The sequence below is a fragment of the Accipiter gentilis genome, chromosome 5 (assembly GCF_929443795.1).
Source record: "Accipiter gentilis chromosome 5, bAccGen1.1, whole genome shotgun sequence".
Classification (NCBI taxonomy): domain Eukaryota; kingdom Metazoa; phylum Chordata; class Aves; order Accipitriformes; family Accipitridae; genus Astur; species Astur gentilis.
The window spans coordinates 19,003,373-19,023,506 of NC_064884.1; the positions used below are offsets into that span (position 1 = coordinate 19,003,373).

Sequence of the window (20,134 nt, forward strand, 5' to 3'; positions counted from 1 at the left end):
CTGAAATCATTTCAGGGCAGGCAGGGCAAAACACACGCCCTCAAAAGCACGTCCTCGCCCTGTGCCTCTGGCTGTGTTTCATTTTTGAGAAGAGAAAATTGGTTTAGCCAAGAAGGAGGCAACATTTGCCCCATTTTTAATATTTCAGGCTGACTTTTTAACCACGCAGTTTGTTTTATGCAGGTGCAGCCTGGAGCGAGCGCCTGATGTAAGTGCGAGAGAGGGTCTCTGAGGTCACCTTTCTCCGTGTGTTGGTGTTTCAGTTTGCAACGGTTAATCGTTCTACACCAATCTCAGCAACTGTTGACACAAAATAGGTGGAGATCAGGTCTGTGCAAGCACAAAATACCAGAAAGGCAAACTATATGTAAACACACTTCAGATAGCTATGACAAGAACAGACCAAAACCTGACTTGCAAAGCAATGACAAACCATTACTCCCCCTTCTCTCTTTTTTTAAATATATTGAGGTTATATATATTTATTTTTTTTTAATATATTGAGGGTATTTTTCCAGACAGAAGCATCTCTGTCACTAAAAGGAAACCAAGCCCTGAGAACTGTATTTACAGAAGACGGTGCAGAGCCCTCCCCTTGCTTGCAAAGCAGCATTTCCACAATACAATAGTGTCCTGGATGTTTTTTCTTTTGAAGCCAAACTGTGCACACCTGAATCTCGGCCTTTTTAAATAAAAAGCAAACAAAGCGTTCTGACCCCTACCCCGATCCTGCAGAGAAAAACCTAGGGCAGGAGCAGAGAAAAGAGCAAGTGGCAAATGTTTGCATGGCACTGTTTCATCTTATTTCCCTGACACCTGACAGCTCATTCGTTACAGAATATTAATGCACCAACTAAAAAAAGTTTTTGAGGTACAAACCACCCCAGAAGAGGATGGAAGGCCCAAGGGAAAACAGGGGTTTTTTTTGGCTGCGTATTAACTTCTCAAGTGCCGAGCATCTTTTGTAAGTCAAGACTATTGGCAGGTAAACCCTGTTTGTACCGTGCGACGCTCTGCAGTGGGAACTGACCTTTCTCCCTCTCGAAAAAGCATCTGTGTGAATAAAATAACACCGCTTATTTTATTTGCTCAGTGCTCAGGGTGCCACTAATTAGTCTGTTAGTTTGTGCAAAATGATTCCACATTTCTCTTGAAATAAATGGTGTTTGCCCTGCTGGTTTTCCCCAGCCTGAATCCAGGGGCTGTCAGAGCAATGGTTAGGGGAAACATCCTCCCCTGGTGCTCCCGGACAGGGTGACCCCCTGTTTGGGGTGCATGGAGACTGCCAAGGCTGGACTGAGCAAGAAACACAGGGTCTATCAGCTCTCCAGGGTGAAAGCCCTTCCTCCGCTCCACCTGAAGTCCCAGAGGCTGAGGGGAGCATTTCCCCCAAAAAACCTCTTTATCTGCCTCCTCCAAGCATCTGCCCCCTTTGGAAAAACACCTGTGTTTTGTGCCAGAACTGTATCACTACTCCTCAAACATGTGTGCCAAAAGCAAACCCCGCACATTTAAATCACCATGCTGTATTTTTAAATGGCTTTACTGAACTAAAAAAAACCAAACAAACCTGCCTAAAATTTGGTGATACGACGGTACCCGATAGCTCTAAATTCACAGCTCTTCCCCCTGTAAGCTATTTGCTCAGCTTTTCTAATAATACCTTGGCTGCCTGGCAGCTCTCCAGGGCTGTCTAAGGCAATATGCAAGCTAAACATTTTTTCATCTGATTTCAATATTTTCTTATGAGTAAGTATACAGGGTTTTACCTAGTGAGTATCCTGATTGCTGTAATTTAAGAACAGAGAAATAGACTACAGATGTAATATTATTATTACAATTGGCATTCAAGGTGAAAGGCATAACAATTAGCTAAGACTTAGTGAAAACATAAATGTAAAAATCTGCTTGAGAAGACTGGCACATGGTACTTTTAGAACAGCTAATTTACTGCACATATTCTGAATTGCTCAAATGGTATAACAATTCACCCAGAGAGATCCTTTTTTTAATAGTTTTCTTGGGGTTTTGGGAGGGCTTGGGGGGGGGTGGAATTTTCATGTTGCAAACACCTACTGTCTTATTTTACTCTGGAATAACAAACAATACATATTCATTAAACCTGAAACATATTCTTTCTTATTTCTATTTTTTCCTGCTTTCACATGTATTCCCATAACAAAACAGTGTTTAAATAACTTCTGTATATGGATTCTTGAATCACATGGAGAAGAAAAGTAAATAGTATCCAAAATCTGATGGTTAAGTTCGTATTGCTGAAGTTGAGAGGATAATTTCTGAATGTTTTAACATTTACAAGTAAATAAGTACTTGTATTTACTGTATCTGATTACTGAGAAAAGTATTTGTTATGTTCTTACACAGATTCAAATTGCATCTTGACCTTTTCTTGTTTAATCTGTTTACTGCAACAAAAGCAGTAATAGACACATCTGAAAACAAGCAGATATTTTACTCGCCTAGGACTAAAAATCCCTGCATGCAATGTGCTGTGCAAAGTGGCAAACCAAGTATCTTGCCTATTTATTGTAGCCTGCGATTTGGTAGGCAGAGGGGGTGAAAATCCACCCCTGCGTACAGGAACAGCACCTGCTTTTGCTGTGCTCCCTCCCTGCTGGCCTCCTCCCCCACTTACACCCTAAAAATAGTGCTTAAGTGGGACTAAAGTGGTGCACTGGTCATGTGCTGGCCTTTTGCTTGGGGTGAGTATCACCCTCAGCGAACAAACTGAGCAAAGGTGATGCCTATGCTAAATGCCTGGCCCCATGAAGGAGCCTATCCATCCCCTACAAGGGGCTGACGTGTGGCTCAACACATGGGAATCACCAGCCAACATTATGACTTGGATTTGGGGGTGTTTGAGGCGTGCTTTAGATGTACCAAACCGCAGGCATGCTATGATAAAAAAAAACACAGCAGGAGAACAGGGGCTTGGGACGGTTTTCCAAAAGGTGACAGGGTGGAGAGCCATGCAGCCGCCCCTCCTTCCCCAGCACCTCTGCGGAGCGGTGGTCAGGGGCTTTCTGCATCTGCCCCATCTGCATCTGTACCCATCCGCATCCCCCTGTCCACCCCATCAGCATCCCCATATCTGCATCTCCCATCTGCCCCATCAGCATCTTCCCCCATGCCTCCCATCTGCACCTCCCGACCTGCATCCTCCCCACCCGCGCCGTCTGCATCCCCCCCATCTGCTCCATCTGTAACCCTGCCATCTGCAAGCCAGGCTGGGCATGACCAGGGAGCAGATGGGAAGGACACCCGTCGCAGTGGTGCTCCCCATTCATCGCTGGGTGCTGGGGAGCAATCCCCCGTGAGAAGTGCGAAATCCTCCCGTCCCCACCATGCCACCCTGCCTGCCCGTGCCATGGCAAAGCACTTCGTCCCCTGCCCCATGCAACTACTGCAGCAAGGCTCTACCACTATGCTTACCCACGAGCAAAGAAATGGAGGCAGGAGAAAATTTCCTGCCAGAGGGGAGTTGTGATGGGGCTAAAAGAGTAATGAAGTATTTCTGGGTGTCTATGCCCTGAGCTGGCTGTGCTACATTCAGTAAGGTGGTCTGGTCTTCCTGTCGCAAACCCGTCTTAGATTTTTCAAACCCATCTTCAGGCTGGTCTTGGAGACTTTTTAAAATTTCTTCCTCATAAAGTTTCAGCAAAAATAGTTTCAGCTGTCTCCAAGAATGAGATTAGGGAAATTTACATTATTTGATCATTTTTTCCAGTGTGTTTGGTCAGGTTTGAGTTGTTGGGTTTTTTTTTTAAGCCTAGGAAATTATACACAAAATTGACATTTAAAGAAGCCAAGGTCATAAAATCAAGAACTCAAGAGTTAGGAAACCGTACTACTAGAGCTGCTTGCACCCTATTCTTTAATCTACTTACGCAAACAGTTCAGTTACCAGCTCACGGTACAGTTTTTGATAGAGCCCAATGCCTCAACCATCCCAGTGATGATTATGTTCATTGTAAGAACAAGCCAGGGCACTACAATGTAGAAAAAAAGATTTCTACTGGAAATAAACTTATTCAAAGTTGAATGAATAAGGCAGCAAATGGTAAGAAGAGCAAAGCAGTCCTGGCTGAAGCAGCTGCACACTGCACTGGAGAAGAGGATTCAGCTCTGCTGCTGCCTTGGACTGCTCAGGAGCTACCCAGTAAATCATCAAACCCAAACTTTTCACGAGCAGTTACTGATTTCTCACATCTCTCCCCCACACCCAACACTGGACGTTGGCAATGTAAGATGCCAAGGCACTCAAAACATGGAGTTTCCACTGAAACTTGGGGTTTCGGTGGTCGTTGGACTTAACTGTGGATAACTTGCTGTCATTTTGAGTCATCTCACAGTCCCAGGTGAACCCCAAACTGGTGGCTCTGCTAGACCTGGACCTCCCTGAGCCTCACTTCTTCACCTCTGAACCAGGACAACACTATTCTCTCTCTTTGCAGGGGAACTGTAAAAATATCATGCAGACTCACCACATTGTATGTATATACAGGCAAGCGGAGGTCAGGGGAGGACTTGAGTCTCACAGCAGTTAAGTGCAATAGGAAAGCCCAGCAGTAATTATTAATTCCATCTTTAAGCACGGTTTGAATACAGCTCAACAAACAAAGCACTGAAGAATGAGGGTAAGATACAATGTTGACTAGCTGCTCCATCATTGTCTGGTCTGTGCCCTAGATACCACAAGGGTATTTTGGAAAAAGCAGAATGGAAACACCTAATAAAAGGCTGGAGCTTTAAGGATTTGAATTTTCAAACTTAATCTTTTTTTTTTTTTTTTTTTAAGATCATTTTAATGCAGTTGTACGCAACTATTCAGAGAGATAGTCACATATAGACATGCATATATAGAGAGGTTATATAGGCACATTATTCTACAAATATACAGACATTTATCTGTGTGTACCTAGACTTTCCTAAAACATAAAGAAGCATCTGACACCTAATGCAGCCGTTGATGAGAATTGCTCTCTCTTCTCCGTAGAGTACCACCAGTAATTATTTACCATTAGTTCTTAACGGGAAGAGATTCCGCTGGGATGTAGTAAACAAGAAAACTGTATAGATTGTTCAATATAGGCTGGCTGGCTCTCAACTGAGGTAAGAAGTGATTGGATCACACCTCCTGGATATTTCAATCACAGTTTTTATCACCGGGGAAAAGCACTTTATTAACCTGTACTTGGTCAGGTCCCTTCCATGTCCCTATATGCAATGCTGCCAAGATCATAGACGTGCCCCTTCTAGTTCACATTACTATGCTTCGAACCCTAAACTGCTGTGGGGTTAAACGACTAACAAGACGGAGACCTGAAGGGTTCACTTACACTAACGACATCTTGAACTCTGTTACCTTCCTACCTGCCATAGATATTTTTTTTTTTGCAACAGAGTAAGGGCTCCATCTTCCCACAACGGAAACATCCGACTGTGGCAAAAAGATGGTCCTAAAAGGCAATGCTGGTGATTTGCAAGCAAAATTGTTGTGTGTGGAAAAAAAAAGGGGGAAAAATCCTCCACGTGGATTACTTCATTACTTTAAAAAAATAAAACAACCCAAGGAAAAGGGTCAAGTTTAAACTGTGGTATTTTTAAAGACATGTGCCCTACCAGGGATACATTTTCTGGCACGTCTCACATCATCACCCCACGCCTGTGACTCTTCCACCATCAATAGGAGTTGTGTGCATCAACCCAGGGAGCCAGAACACCGGGCAGACCATATGTGAAAAGCACCATTTTTTTCGTTACGGCAGAGAACTGAAGTATGCAGCTAGCACATACTGTAAAGGCATTCAAAATATGACAAAAAAAATTGTTCAAATGCTTTCAATCTGCAGAAAACAAATGCTCTCTTCACTGACTGCTCTGTGGCAAACTTCTAATTCCATCCAGAAAATCCAGCATTCCCAGTCTGGGCTAACGACCATGCTACCAGACATGAGTTTATGTTTTTCATGCACATTTCATGTATTCCCACATGCTGTGTTGCTGCCAATAATTTATGACTGATCTGCACCCAGCCTGCCCTTCAGCATTTTATTTAATCTCTGCAACAGTGATTTACAATGACTCATCATTAATACAAAAATGTACATGTGTGTTAACAAGTTTGGAAGAATCTAAGGAGGAAGGCAAAATTTTTTGCAAGTCGTGCCTGAATGACTTATGAGCCCAGTGAAGAAAGGCAAAGCTAACCAGAAACACTATGTTAACTCTTCCCTGCAGCAAACAATTTAGGCAAGAAGACCTTCTTCTCCTGCATACCACCTTAGAAGAAAAGGGATTCAGCACAAGGTTGGGAGAGGGTTGCCCCATACTCTCCAGGATTTGGGAGGGGATGAGTAGCTTGTTGGTCATCCCATGGCTGGATGTTACCTGAGGATGCGTGTGTGTGTGTGTGTGTGTGTGCAAACCTGCACACCCTGCCACAGTCTCACAGCCTCCTTGTTCCTTAGGATCCATTGCAAAAAGCAGGGGCTAAATTACCGTATTTTGGCATCTATGCCCACCACCTGTGATTTAAGAAAGCCCTGGCTGTCCCTATAGTGTTAAATCTTTGTGGAGCTGGGGAGGGAAGGGGAATTGTCTCAATAATTTATACAATTGTAACACCACAGCAGAATTACCAAACTAGCTCAAGCAGAGGAAGCCTGCCCTACATCCACAAGACTTCAGTTATAATGTATTTTGACCTACTTTTTCTTTTTTTTCCTTTGCACATAAGGAACTTATAAAAACACATCTGACACAAAGCCAAAGTAAAAACTCCTCAAATCCGAGGCGAGATGGGTACTGAAAAACACCCTGGAAAGTCACTTTGGATAAATTCCACCAGCTTTAGTTCAAAGCATCCCATGTTCACCATCTCGAAAAATTTCTTTGATGGCCCATCCTAAACTGACATAGCTGCCCATGTCGAATCCTACGCTCCCAGACCCCTCCAAAGCAGCACACGCTTGCTCCACCCATCATTAAATAAGACCGCTGACAAACATACACAGGTTTTCAACTGCCCAAAGTGCCTATTGTTAAACTGAAGGACAACCATATAAATTAGGGTATCGCCTGGATGAAGGTTCAAGGATGTAAAGCTGAAGCAAACACTAATTTTTTTCTGGCTGAGCCAAAATACTGTGGGTTACATTTCCTTATAACATGTATTTAATGTTTAGTGCCTTTTATTCCTCCATTTTAAACTAAGTATCTTGGAAGCATACTTCACGTACACTAAGTATTTGGTATTTTCCTTTATTCAGTGTCTTAAAGGGCTTCAAAAAATTGATCTCCCAGAGCTGCTGTGAGGTCACAGAAATTGATAACCCTTACAAGCTATGCTTATGTGAGCCCGCCTGCGTCTCCCAGATAGTGCACTTTGTAAATTAATCCTCCAAAGGCAAATATATTGTAAGTAGCTTGTTATCTCTAAAGTACTAAATTGAAGAATACATGGGATTATATTGACAGAAATTACATTTTCTGTAATGGGGTTTAATATATCTGAAATCTCTCCCATAGGCTCCTACTCCCTCTAAGAGAGGAGGGTTTGTTAATGTAGGTGCAATGGACATCAAGACCAAATTTATTCACTAAAATGGATTAGGCCATGTAATCAGAGCTTCAGTAATATTAATCTCTGACACTTATTGAACGGAAAAAAAATACTTTTGTCTGCGAACTGGCATTCCTCCCTTCTTTTTCCCCAGCAGGCTCGCCGTTTGCCTTGGCCATTTTCTGGGTATTACTTCAAAGAGTATAAGGTTTCCCATCATAAACACTAATCTAAAAATATTAGGACAATTAATTAGATACACTTAGTTTTACAAGGTATTAGATTGCAACACACTTCAAATATGACACTTGTTCTGGGATAGTGGGAGAAACTTGCATTTCGATGCTGTAACAAAGGCTAATAAATCAAACTTTTTTTTTTAAGGGTTTGCTGTTGTGTTTTTATACTTAAATCACATGTAATTTTCACTGGTTGTCTCCATCATGTCCCAGACAGTTAACAACCCAAAATCCACTGCAGAAACAGCACGGATCCTGATTTCTTTCAAAAAAATCGCTACTACAACAGCTCAGGTACTCCAGCAACCCTGAGCTGGAAGAAATAAATAAAATTGCTCCACACTTCAGCAGCAAATAGCCAGATTGTCCTCAAAGTTTATTCAAGCTTTCAAAAACTGGACTTTTAAAACAAACTGGTAAAGAGATAGAAGGATGTCAGTCAAAAAGAAAAACTTCACTAACAACATTTTAGAAAGCATGACAGCATCCCAAAAGAACAATAAGCTCTGCAGAAATGGGGCCAACTGCCACTTTTTTCAACTAACATCTCAACCCCTTTCAAGACAAAAGTTCTCAAAATGGATGTGGCTTCCTGTTGAAGAAGACACATTCTCAGCCAGAAGGAGGATTGGTACCCAAATGTGAATACACTGAAATCTGCCGAAGCAATGGGAAAATAAATAGAGCTTGTTTTCTGCGGTAGCAAACCTCCTAGTTCCCATAACTGAAACTTCACCTGGTTATATCCCTTTTGCATCAATAAACTGTTGGCAGGGGGGAGCAGACAAGGGCAAGGTGTGTCCTCAAAAATGCAAAGCGTTAGCCAGAGGCTGCCAGTGGCCGTATAGAAACACTAAGGAAAATTACTTACCAATTGTTCACTTGAAGTATAGTGAGCCCTGTGTCTTGTGCCAACTGCTTTTTCTGTTCTTCTGAAGGGTAAGGGTGCTATAAGACACCAAAATAAATATAAACATTTAAAACAATGCGCTTTTTGCCTACTTTTTAAATTAAAAAAAAAAAAAAAACAACAGAAGCGTGACATCTATTATTGAAAGGTGAAAATGCTGAGGTGTGTCACTCTTTTATAATTATTAATGGGCTACTACATCACTTAATTAATGGCAGTAAAAGACAAGCCAATTATAAAGATTAGTGAAGTGGAGAAATAACTGCTTAGGATACTGGCAGTACCTTGATACTCAAGAAGGATATTTGTTGCATTAGCTGAAAGTTTTCGCACTTGTCTCAAATGACCGATTTGAGGCAAATCACCTTTTTTTTTTTCTGTATTTCATAGAACAATAAAGAACGTGATAAAGCACTTCTCTGTAAAATTAAAACACGATGATGTTTTCTGAGATAGTGAAAACAAATCTTGTCTGTGCCCCAAAATAATCTGCAAATAAGAACAGCATCCTGAACATAAACAAACGCCTGGGTTTTGAACACAAGCCAATGCAGGGTCAATGATCAGCACATTTTTGCCTGACATTAACATAGCTGTGCTGCACTAATCCTAAGAGACAGAAAATAAATAATGGTTTAATTGAAGATAATGTTAAAATTCAATCCTAAATTAAGTTTCTTGTGAGAACTTGATTGCTTTCTCAGAAAATTCGCTTCTGCATGAATACAGATTGCTTAATAAATCTACAGCAAAAACCACATCCAAGTTTGAAAATTAGAAATATCATTTCTGTCCTTTCCCTCCATGTAAAAATGTTACTGTCCCTAAAGGAAATGGCCAAATATTGCAAATGCAACAATTCCCAGGGAAAAAACTATTTTGCGGATCCAGCTCCTAGCCCAGACACCCAAGTCTCAGTACACACCAGATTCAGACCTGGTCTGCTGCAAGGGACTTAATAACATTTCAGTAAAGATGATTTGATATACCTGGTTAGACCTATCCCAACTTCCCATATAGCAGCTGGTTGTCACAAAGTATTTGCTGTTATACAGAGATCTCTTTTTTTTCCCCAAAAAACACTCCCATATTCTTTGGATGTATTCTTTGGCATAATATTACATGAGGTGTAAACTGAAACCTTGTAAAGCATAAGAATTTAAAACCTCATAAAATTCTGCAATCTTATTGGTACGGTAACTATTTAGCAGATTTTATATATTCTTGTAAACAGCATAATCTGACATCTAATGGCTATGTTACATGCCTGCATCACTTCACTTTACCAAACAGGAATTTTTGTTGTAACTCTGGCAACTTCCCTTTGCCCAGTATGTCCATTTCAAAGCCCACTGCCATGGCCATTGGCTCCAAAAGATGCAGGTTTTTTCACCAAAAATGGCAGGGAAGTTCCCATTCTTTTAAAAACACTGTTTTCTTGACAGTAAGCCCACAGATAACCTGCACACCTGTAAACTACCCCTTATATTTTCTGCAGGCACATGAAACAGCTCCAGAATTGCAAAGTGGAAGACACAGGGAAGGGAATTTTACTTCTTTTTTATGGGTAATTTGCATTTTACACGTGCAAAAATATAGCATGAATTTTATCATCTGCCTTATATACACATTCATCCACAAAAAAAGTCATACTTGACTTATGTCCATCTATCTGAACATAACATTTTGTTTCTCTTCAAAAAAACCCCTACAGTGATGATTTGTAACATTTTCATCTCTACAGATTACTTACTATTTCATTACTTTGCTATCAAGCGAGAACAAAATTATTCTTTTTCTTTTCTTATTTCCCTTTGCCACCTTACATGTGATCTAATTTTAAGTAATTGAACAAACTGTGTCTAATTTCATGCAGCAAGCAATAATTACTAGAGAGCCTCTAGCTATTGGAATTGAGAACTCTTGTCGCCATTAAGCAATTTTCAATTGTTCTGGACTTTTTTCCAAATAGACAAGACTGGATAAAATTAGCCATCAGAATAATACAGGCACTGTAAAAATAATTGCTTTAAAAGTCCCAAATCCCAAATTCCTCAAATTGTGGTATGTTTAAGGTCATCTGATTATTTTTTTTTCCCATATCTTAGCACAGCATAAACTTTTAATTTCATGATAAATCTGTAATTGTCATAATCACATGACAGCCTGGGACTTCATGTAGCTAATCCCTCTTAGCTAAAGGTTCACAATGCAGCAGCCTTTTTAACTATGATTCAGTGTGGTTTAAAATAATCTTAAATGCTGGGCATCCTTATTATATAAGCTTTCTGTGGATCGTACGAGTTGTTCCTTTGTAGGCTAAAAAAAAAATTAAAAAAAAATGACTTGACAAAGAATCAGCATGCCACAGGCTAGGTTGCTATAAAAACATTCAAAGCCTTGTTGCATTCCCACCCACAGGGCTAGGAAGGCCTGTGCTACAGGCAAAGGCAGACATCACATTGCAACAGAGAGAAACGGGGAAACCCTGAGAACTGCCATTTTATGAGAAAATAGGAAATTCAGTAGAAACTGTTGCTGTTTGTCTTTATTTCACCTGTGCAAGAATGACAGGTGCCTTCCAAAAGCTTTCTAATGTTGTTTAAAGGGATAAAGACACATGCACAGAGATATGTGTGTATACATTTGTGTATATATGTATATTATATTTGCATGTATATGTATAAAATATATATATAAAAATATATAAAAAGATATATATATCTTAGTCATATGGTTTAGTTTTAGGTAGTCCTGTGAGGAGCAGGGAGTTGGACTTGATGATCCTTATGGGTCCCTTCCAACTTGAGATATTCTATGTGTCTATGAAATATATAAAAATATACATATATAAATATATATGGAAGTGTGCGTCTAAAAACACTGCACGGACTCCAGTTGGCAAGTCCACCTATCACTCTGGATCACTTTGGGATATCAAAGCAAATTGTACCACTGTTCAATAAACAGTGACTTGAGACCTTTACTTTGTTGTGTACATTAGCTCCTACCATTATCTCTTAAAAGCTTAATTATTTGCAAACAATTGATCAAGATGGGAATTGGAGAAAAGAGACGCCGGACCACCGGGAGAGCTGCAATGCATTAGGAGAGCAAACAGAATTACCTTTAGGTCTTATAATCAGAATTAACGATTGGGACCGTACGCAGGGCAGCGCGAGAGGCTGTAACACTCTTGCTGGAGTGTTTTCCATTTGATCTGCATTAACACCTCGAGTGAAAGCCATAAAACAGCGATTACAGATGGGAAGGCTGACCCTCCTTCCCAGAACCAGCTCAGCTTGTGTGTACTGGAAGACTGCAGACAGGCTTTCTTGCCAAGGCCAGAGGAAAAGGGCAAATCCAAGGGGGAAAAAAACGTAGGAAGCAGGCAGGTTGAAAAAAACCCCCCGCATTTAAAAGAATAAGGCTGACAACAGATAAGGACTCTGAATCAGGCTCCGGTATTTTCTGATCATGCCTGCTGCTGCTACAGCACTACAGAGCAGCATCCACCAAACGGTATGAGACCTAGTGCTTTTCCCTTCCCATAAATCTAGCACTGAAATGCGGATTGTTTGGCACCATTAATGTGTTTTTGAGGCTCTGTGGTATTACTTTTAATAATGACTTAGTACAGAAAGTGATTGCTTAATAACACGATCAAAGTCTGCATGCAAATGAAAATTATCCCTGGGGGATTTGCCCAGGGTAATATGAACAGTTAAGGAACATTGGAAAAGGTAAAAATAACTATGCAAAATATGAGTCAGAGCAGTCATTTTAGCAGTAACAAAGAAATGAAAGTGACAGAGAGAAAAATGTAACTTTCCATCATATTCTCTCATCACTGTTTTATGAATGGTATTTAGAGAGCAGCAGTGTTAATAAAAGCCCCCTTTTAATGTAGCCGAGATCATTTTTAGCAAAACAAACAATAAGTATTTTTTTTTTACCACCTTTGAGTACAGCCAGTGGGTAAAGTCTCCAGTAGATACAGATGGAAAGTGTCCAAGTTTGTCTCTTAATGATACCCACTGTCCAAATGAACTCCTTTCCTAAAATTTTCCACCCCAGGCTGCAAACGCTGGATGCCAGGACAGCGATAGACTTTATCTTATCTGTAACCCAGTACCAATAACACTCCCTCCCTCTCTGCCTTGCTCACTGTAGCAGCGCATCGTAATGGTGGCAAAGAAATATGAAAATAATCCTGCCCAGAGTTTACTGCTGAGATAATGGGAGGCAAACCCACCCCTTCTCACCCCCAGATTACTAATTCCTCGTGGCACCAAACTGCCTTGACACTGACAATGCCAACCAGCCCTACCACAGTACAGAGGCAGAAGCAATCCCCAGGCAAAAGGTTGCACGTTACATTATAAGGATGTTGTGGCAACCGTCCAATGTCGCCCTTATCATGGCAGTGCCGTCGCTTGGCTAACCGCGCCGGGAGAACCATTTCGGAAGTCCTTTTATCCCCTTCCTCCAGCCCTCTGTCTCTTTCAGAGCTCAGCATAATGCACCAAGGCAAGATGACCTTGAGCTAAACTCTGGTAGGTGATGGAGAGAAACTACCCCCCCAAAATTTATGTCCTCAGGAATGGCTATTAACTGTTTTCTAACCTCAAAATAAAAAAACCCTCAACACTGTGATTTTCTTGTTTCTGAAGAGTAACCCAGCCTACACCTAACACAGTGACCAGAATAAAGCCCAAGGTTCAGCCCTGCAGTGACAAACTGCATATCGGTTTTAAGCCTAACTCTAAATCTTTGCTTTACCCAAACTCGTCCAGGGTTAGCTAAGGCAGCGGTGCAGCTGTTTGGGTCTTTCCCCTTCCCCTACCTCCTCCTGGTTTGCATTTGAACTGTTTACATTAGTGATCAAGTTGATCTACGAGAAATTATTATTTTCTTTAAATATCCATAATGCTTTCCTATTGTCTCTCAGCTTTATGAATTAGTTTTACTGTTGCAGTGAATGCTTTTTTTTGTCTCCTGACTGCACATTATCAAAGGGACACTTTGTGCCTGCCATTTGCATTACAAAAGCGGTGCATGGTGTAGTCTAAGAACAGAGCTTGAATTTATAGCGGTCGAGTCCTGGACCCTCACACATGCTGACTCCAAAAGAATAACGGGGGTTCCTTGCATCTGCAAAGTAGCCAAAAAATGGTTGGATCGCTATCCGTAAAGTCACAAGATTGCAACCTGCTTCCTACATTGGCCACCGGCGCATTTAGGGGAAGCGATAAAGAGAATGTGTTGAGTCCCCTTGCCTATTTTGCAGGCTGTGTGGATCGGTTTATAGACCATTCCTGCGACCTGCTTTATATTCAGGCGAGGCTGTAAAAAGTTGCCAAGTTGAGGTGACCTGCTGGCAGGGGGGCGGGAATCAACTCGGAAGCTGCAGACTCAATCCTGTTTATCCCATGGGACTGGCTTGCACGTTGGAGGAAATACTAAACACCGAGAAGGAAGTTGTTTTATTAGAAATGCATCTATGAGGCTGGGAGGAGAAAAGCCTGTGCAAACTTTGCACAGTCTTTTCCTTGGCTGAGAGCGGTGAGTCAGCCTGATAATGCTGTTGAAGTGTGAGCTGGCTTTGGCATTTAAAACTCCTTGTTGCTTTTTCAGCGCAGCAAGAAAATGCAGTCCATATGACACGGTCATGCTGCAGACAAAGCCAGCCTTTTCCTCTTTCAAAAGAAAATATTTCCTCAACTTATTATAATAGTTTAATATCCCTGCAGTAAGGTTTTTTTCATAGCATTACTGTTAATAAATCCTAGTGCTGCCAGAGTTACTGAACTGCAAACTATGAACGCAAAATCAACAGGCATGCTCAGTCTTGTAAAGTTAAAAATGCATCAAAATATGCAACAATATGTGACAAGATGCTGCATCCCTGTATCACTACGGCGAGGCCGTATGTTGCCACCCAACTTCTGCTTCAGCCCATTCCTATGAGATGGGGCTTGGAGACACTGCCCATCGCTGCCCTTACAAAAGGTTTTGCAGGCTGCTTTGGCAACCCTGCCAAATAATAAAAGGTGCGGAAAGGAGGCAGAATCTGACTCAGGATCCTAAGGCCAACACAGGGTGTAAAATACAGAGCCAATACCCCAGAAGTTTTAACATCTGAACATGTGTTCACAGTGCAACCTGATTAAACAGGGGCTAGGTTGGTTTTGCAAGCAGGGGGGTGGAAGAGACGTTTTATTTGTGGGCGCTTATGGCAGGGGGAAGAGGTACTGGCAACAGCAACCCTTTTTAATGAAGAAGTTATGCCGGGGACAAAAAAATGCTCTGTGCTTCTCTTTTTTTCCCATTTGCCCTTTTGTAAATAATTTTCTTGCAAGAGTTGTCTGTGAACAAGTTTTGGCACTCACTAACATAAATATCCTTTCCAAGGCTGATGGAGAGACATGGTATGGCTTGGGATGCACTGCCAATACTTCTCTGGTGGCCCCATCAAATTATTCATAATGCGAGCACTCATTAAGGAAAAAAAGTTCAGATCATCCCTTTCACAGGATATTACAGAAGTCAGAAAATGGAAAAACCTTTTAACTCATCTAATCCATCCCCTGGCTGCTACAATATTATTCCTTCCATACCATATATTATTACCCACTGCCTTTTCCAGTTGAGCTTTAGCTAGTCCAAGTAATGGTGCTTTTGCTATTTCCTTTTGGAGACACTCTGATAGACCTCAGTGTTGGGAGCTTACTCTGGCTCCTACCAGTTTTCAGTTTAAGCTGAGTCTGTGCAGACACTCCCACGCCATACCCGGGTAATTGAGTAGAGCTTTTCCCATGTTAAACATTCCTTTAGTGCCTGTATGTACGTGCACGCAGAAGGAAACACACAGTGCTTGCACACACACGTTAACTCCTCTTAATACACTTACAAAGTGATTTTTTGCTCTAGCGTCAAGATTATTTGTGCTAACGTGACATGGGCCATGAGCTTTCCAATCCTCTGCCCCTTTTTTCTTTATTATTATTATTATGCTCTACCACAGCCTAAAAATAACAAAGGACAGGGTAATTAAAAGAAAAATTGCATCCAAAAGATCAGCAAAACCCTCTTCAGCACAGCACATGGCTGAAAACAATGAAATATTACATCCAAGCGACACTGTAGGAACCGAGGAAATGCATCATCCGACTTCAAACTGCGTTAGAGCTAAAATTCACATCCTTGAAACCCGGCTTTGCAGTTAAGCTGGCATCTTTATCAGGCAGCTGCGGAAAGGCAGGAATATGAACCCCAGCCTGTCCTAGGTGAGTGGCTTTTGGGAAGGAGGAAAAAATATCCCTATCCCTGGCACGCTAAAGGAAATCCCGACTACCTGATAAATCTGTAAAAGCACTGCTGTTGTTTTTAGAGCCAGCCTAAGACAGATTAGCTCAGGTAAATATCTCCTAACCAGAAGCCTTTTTTCAGCAATAAGTCACTGTCCTTATCTACCTCAAATGACTTTCTAAACAGGTGGGCTCAGAAACAACTCTGCAATCTGTGGGAAATGCCAGCGCTGACAATTGTAATCCCACAAAGCTAAGCCGAAAGCTTTTACTGGTGATTTTTGCTCTCTTTCTCAGGCCGCTTTCAGTACATCAGGAGCTACCTCTGTAAGTGGGGGATAAAACCGCTCCCCTACACCTACCTCCCCTACCCTACACACCAGAGTGACCAGGGTGATGGAGGGTTGGTGTATTCAGCCAGGTCCCTAATACCAACTGCAGGCTTTGGGACAGAGCAGGAGCTTTAGGCAGGTTTCCTGGGGTGAAAGCACCCTTGGGAGCAGCCACCAAACAATTTGGGAAGCCTCCTGCCATGAGCTTGGCCACCTTTTTCATGGAGGGACCAAGCAGTCACGCGAAGAGAGTTCAAGGCAACCACTGCATCCAGGTGCCAATCTTCAACGCCAAGACGAGAGGAGGTTTTACATTTGAACATTTTCTATTGGAAAAAAAAACACCAAAAACCAAACCACCACCGAGGAAGGAAATGAAAAGATAAAGCAGCTATTTTGCAATGCCGCTTTGTTGGCATGGAAAGTCCTTGAACAGATGCCCCGTCCACCATTAAATATTCACAACATATCCTTGTAAAAGAATAAAGCCCACTCAACTTATAAGGAAAAACACAATGTGTTCTTCATAAAAAAAAGATGCATTTAAAGATCTGGGAGGAAAAAAAAATGAGAAGGGAAAAGAAAAAAAAAACAACCCAGCAAAACACTGCCGTTCTCCGAAGAAGCAGAGACTCTTGGAAGTAGCGCGCATTCTCTGGCGTTAATTTTCCCACTTAAATTACAGTGATGCTGTAGCCTCATCTCATTAGAGATCATTGTCCCCAGTAGACAGTTGTGTTTATGGGGGATTCTTGCTGTTCCACACCTGCTGCTCAGGTTGCTACGTGATAAAGCCTGCATACAAACAGCAGTCTTGAGGTTGCTGGACTGCAACTGATGAGCCCAGGCTAATTCAGGGGTGATTATGTAGTTTACTGGACCACTAAACCTCTTTAAGCTTGTAATTACTGCCTATTTGAGTAAAGAACATTCAAAAGCAATTCACTGCATCATGCCTGCCACAGCTGGAAGCAGGCTGCCAGCAGTCTGTGGGGACATTAAAATCTACAGGGACGGGGATTCAAGCACAGCTCGTAGGCACTGACGGCAGCAGCAGCCAAGTGTGTTCACATTCCAGCTCACCTTTTCTGACCAGGCATACTATTAAAGGTGCAATGAAAACTATAGAAAAGCAATAAAGATGACAAATAACGAGACGTAATTGAAAGAACTGCATTTTAATGACCCTCAGCCTCTTCTCTCTCTCCTTATATTGGCTAAAAAAAAATAAAAAATTAAGCCTTTTTGTCATGACAAGGGAAGGGAAAGGAAAGGCCTTTTGCAAAAGGGGAAATGCGCTGCACTGACATGAGTGTTTGTCTTTTGAAAGTTGGGGGCTTTCCTCAAGTTTTGAAGTGTTAGAAAGAAAAAGTTTACTTGTAAAGTGAATGCAGATTAAGTCTTATTACGTATTTGGCAGCAGTGATGATGTAGAGGCATCTTAATCACTGAATCTTCATTAAATCCTCCTCACCAAGTTTTCATGAAGCCCTCCAAGAGTATCTCTAGACCCTGAACATATACAAACCCCCTCTCACTGCTGTATCACTTGCAAGCACCGGGAAATGCCCAAACCACCGCTCTGCAAAACAACTCCACCCTACACAGCGACACCAAAGTCCAGAGAGGACTTGCTCCAGCAGAGCTGGAGAACAGCACTGGTGAAACGGAGGGAAGTTGCCAACACCAACACCAAGCCCCGACACCGTGCTCCCTTCACCGGGAGCTCTGACAAGGTGGCAGCGCCTGCCCATGTGGCTCCAGTCGAAGAGCTGGGTCCTCAGAGCCCTCCCTTCCTCCAGCCACTCCACAACACCGTCTCCCTGCTATTATACTGCCATGTGTGAGGTCCACGTCGATGGGCCTAACAAGCTGCCCTATTAACTAACTGCATGAAACGTACTCTAAAGCCTTGCAGGACGTTTGGAGGTCCAGAATTCATCAGTGTTGTTTCCCTGCCCCACTAACAACTGCCGCAGCTGCCTGGGAGAATGGGGTGTGGGAAAAAGCAGAAATAAACAAGGAAAATAAAATAAACCATTGCTATCGATACAATTAACCCTAGACTGAAGGTAAATTTAAGAGATGGGGCTTCCTTCTCTCCTCATCGAATAAATTGCCTTGTTTTAAAAAAACACAGACATCTCGTCTACAGTATTAATCTTACTATATATCTAGAGAGGGAAAGGAAAAAAACCCCACATGCACGCGTGAGCATGCCACTGTTAACAAACATCAGCTTTTAAAGGAGAACATAAAAAGCATTCAGGAAGTTTATTCTTAAAAAGCATGTAAATTCCCAGCCACAACAATCCTCCAACTAACCCCATCTGAGCTCCAAAGAGCCACAGGCTTATATGTTATCCAGCCATCACTCTTATTAATATTCATTAGGCAGGTCTACTTGCATTTTCATAAGCTGCGAAGGTGGCAAAAGAAACAATCAGAATTCTTTAACACACAGGCATTATCAATTCAACATCTGCCAAAGAGGAGCACATACAGATCTGAGGTTGAAATTCAAATGCAATTTACCTGCGCTAGAGTTGAGCTTCACTTCCCAACACCCAGAAAGCTATTTCAGGCGCTCTTGCTTTATCCATCCCAGCTTTTACATCCCCGTAAGTTCACTCTCCCTTATTTTTATCTTTAAAACTAGAGTCCCTCATAAATCACCTCCTTCATTCCTTAGCTCTAATGAGTTCCCTTCTGCTAAAATAGCCCAAGTTCAGTAAGATTGCATATATGAATAATACAGCCAAGCCAAGTTTTAACTTGATAAACTTAACTAAGCAATTCTGCTTTCTGACTAGAGAATTCATTTATCTACATCCATTTAGTGTGTGAAATCCCTTTGACTGGCTTCAGCGTGCAAACCTGTGCAGAAATACAGACTTTCTGACCAGTCTGGGCTAAAATTTAACTCTGAGAACTGAATTAAGAAGTCTCCAGAAGAAAACAACTGCTCTAATTAATTATTTACCCTACTTAGCAAAGAAACCCGGCTAATAAGGCTATTGAATATAAGAATAAAACAGACATGCATTCCCAGGATGATATTTATATGCATGAGGATGTGCACCAGAAAAAGGTGTGATTTAGATCTCCTGAGAGCCAGGAAAAAGCACATCTTGATTCTCCCCTAGATCTCCAGATTCAACCCTAAATTAACACACATTTGCCCACAAGTTCACTACGTATTGATCCCTGTCCTTATAAAAACCTCATTAAAAAGGCTTGGACGGTCTCCAGGATGTTACTCTTCCCTCTCGGCAACCAAGAGGGCTCCCCCATAAAAAATAACCTTTTCCTGCCCAAAGTCAATGCAGCTCTCCACTGATTTTGCCCTGCTTTCAGAAACCTCTAAAGACCAAACTATCCTCCCTCACAGAGGGTTGGCGGGCCTGAACTTTGCATTTCAGTAGGAATATTCATGGAGCGAGGCACTTCCCGGGGCTCAATGTTGGCTGATGCTGGGGGGGAAGAAGCCCTGAAATGGCAAACCTGTCTGCCCCTGTGTAACTTCAGATACCGTGATGAGCTGCAGCGAACTCGTCCAAAGCCTGGGGGGCCTAAAGGATATGTCCTCATCATTGTAAGGTGAGATCTTCAGTGGCTGTCTTCTACAGGATGGGGGATGGATGAGGCCAGGACAGAGGTTTTTGCAAGGGGCTCTTCAAAAACCCAAAGAGAGTCAGCTACAAGAAGCCGGTGCTCACCTCATCCCCAGCCTGAGCATGCCCTCCATCCTCTCCTGC

At 42.0% G+C, this 20,134-nt stretch overlaps 1 protein-coding gene across 7 annotated transcripts in view; it reads right to left on the reverse strand.

Moving 5' to 3' along the window:
• MEIS1 (Meis homeobox 1) overlaps positions 1-20,134 on the reverse strand; it is a 110,683-nt gene that overhangs the window by 14,788 nt on the left and 75,761 nt on the right. For all 7 annotated transcript variants that reach the window (XM_049799451.1, XM_049799450.1, XM_049799453.1 and 4 more), the window contains exon 9: positions 8,696-8,772. In XM_049799451.1, the coding sequence (XP_049655408.1) occupies positions 8,696-8,772 (77 nt within the window). The remainder of the gene's footprint in view (positions 1-8,695; positions 8,773-20,134) is intronic.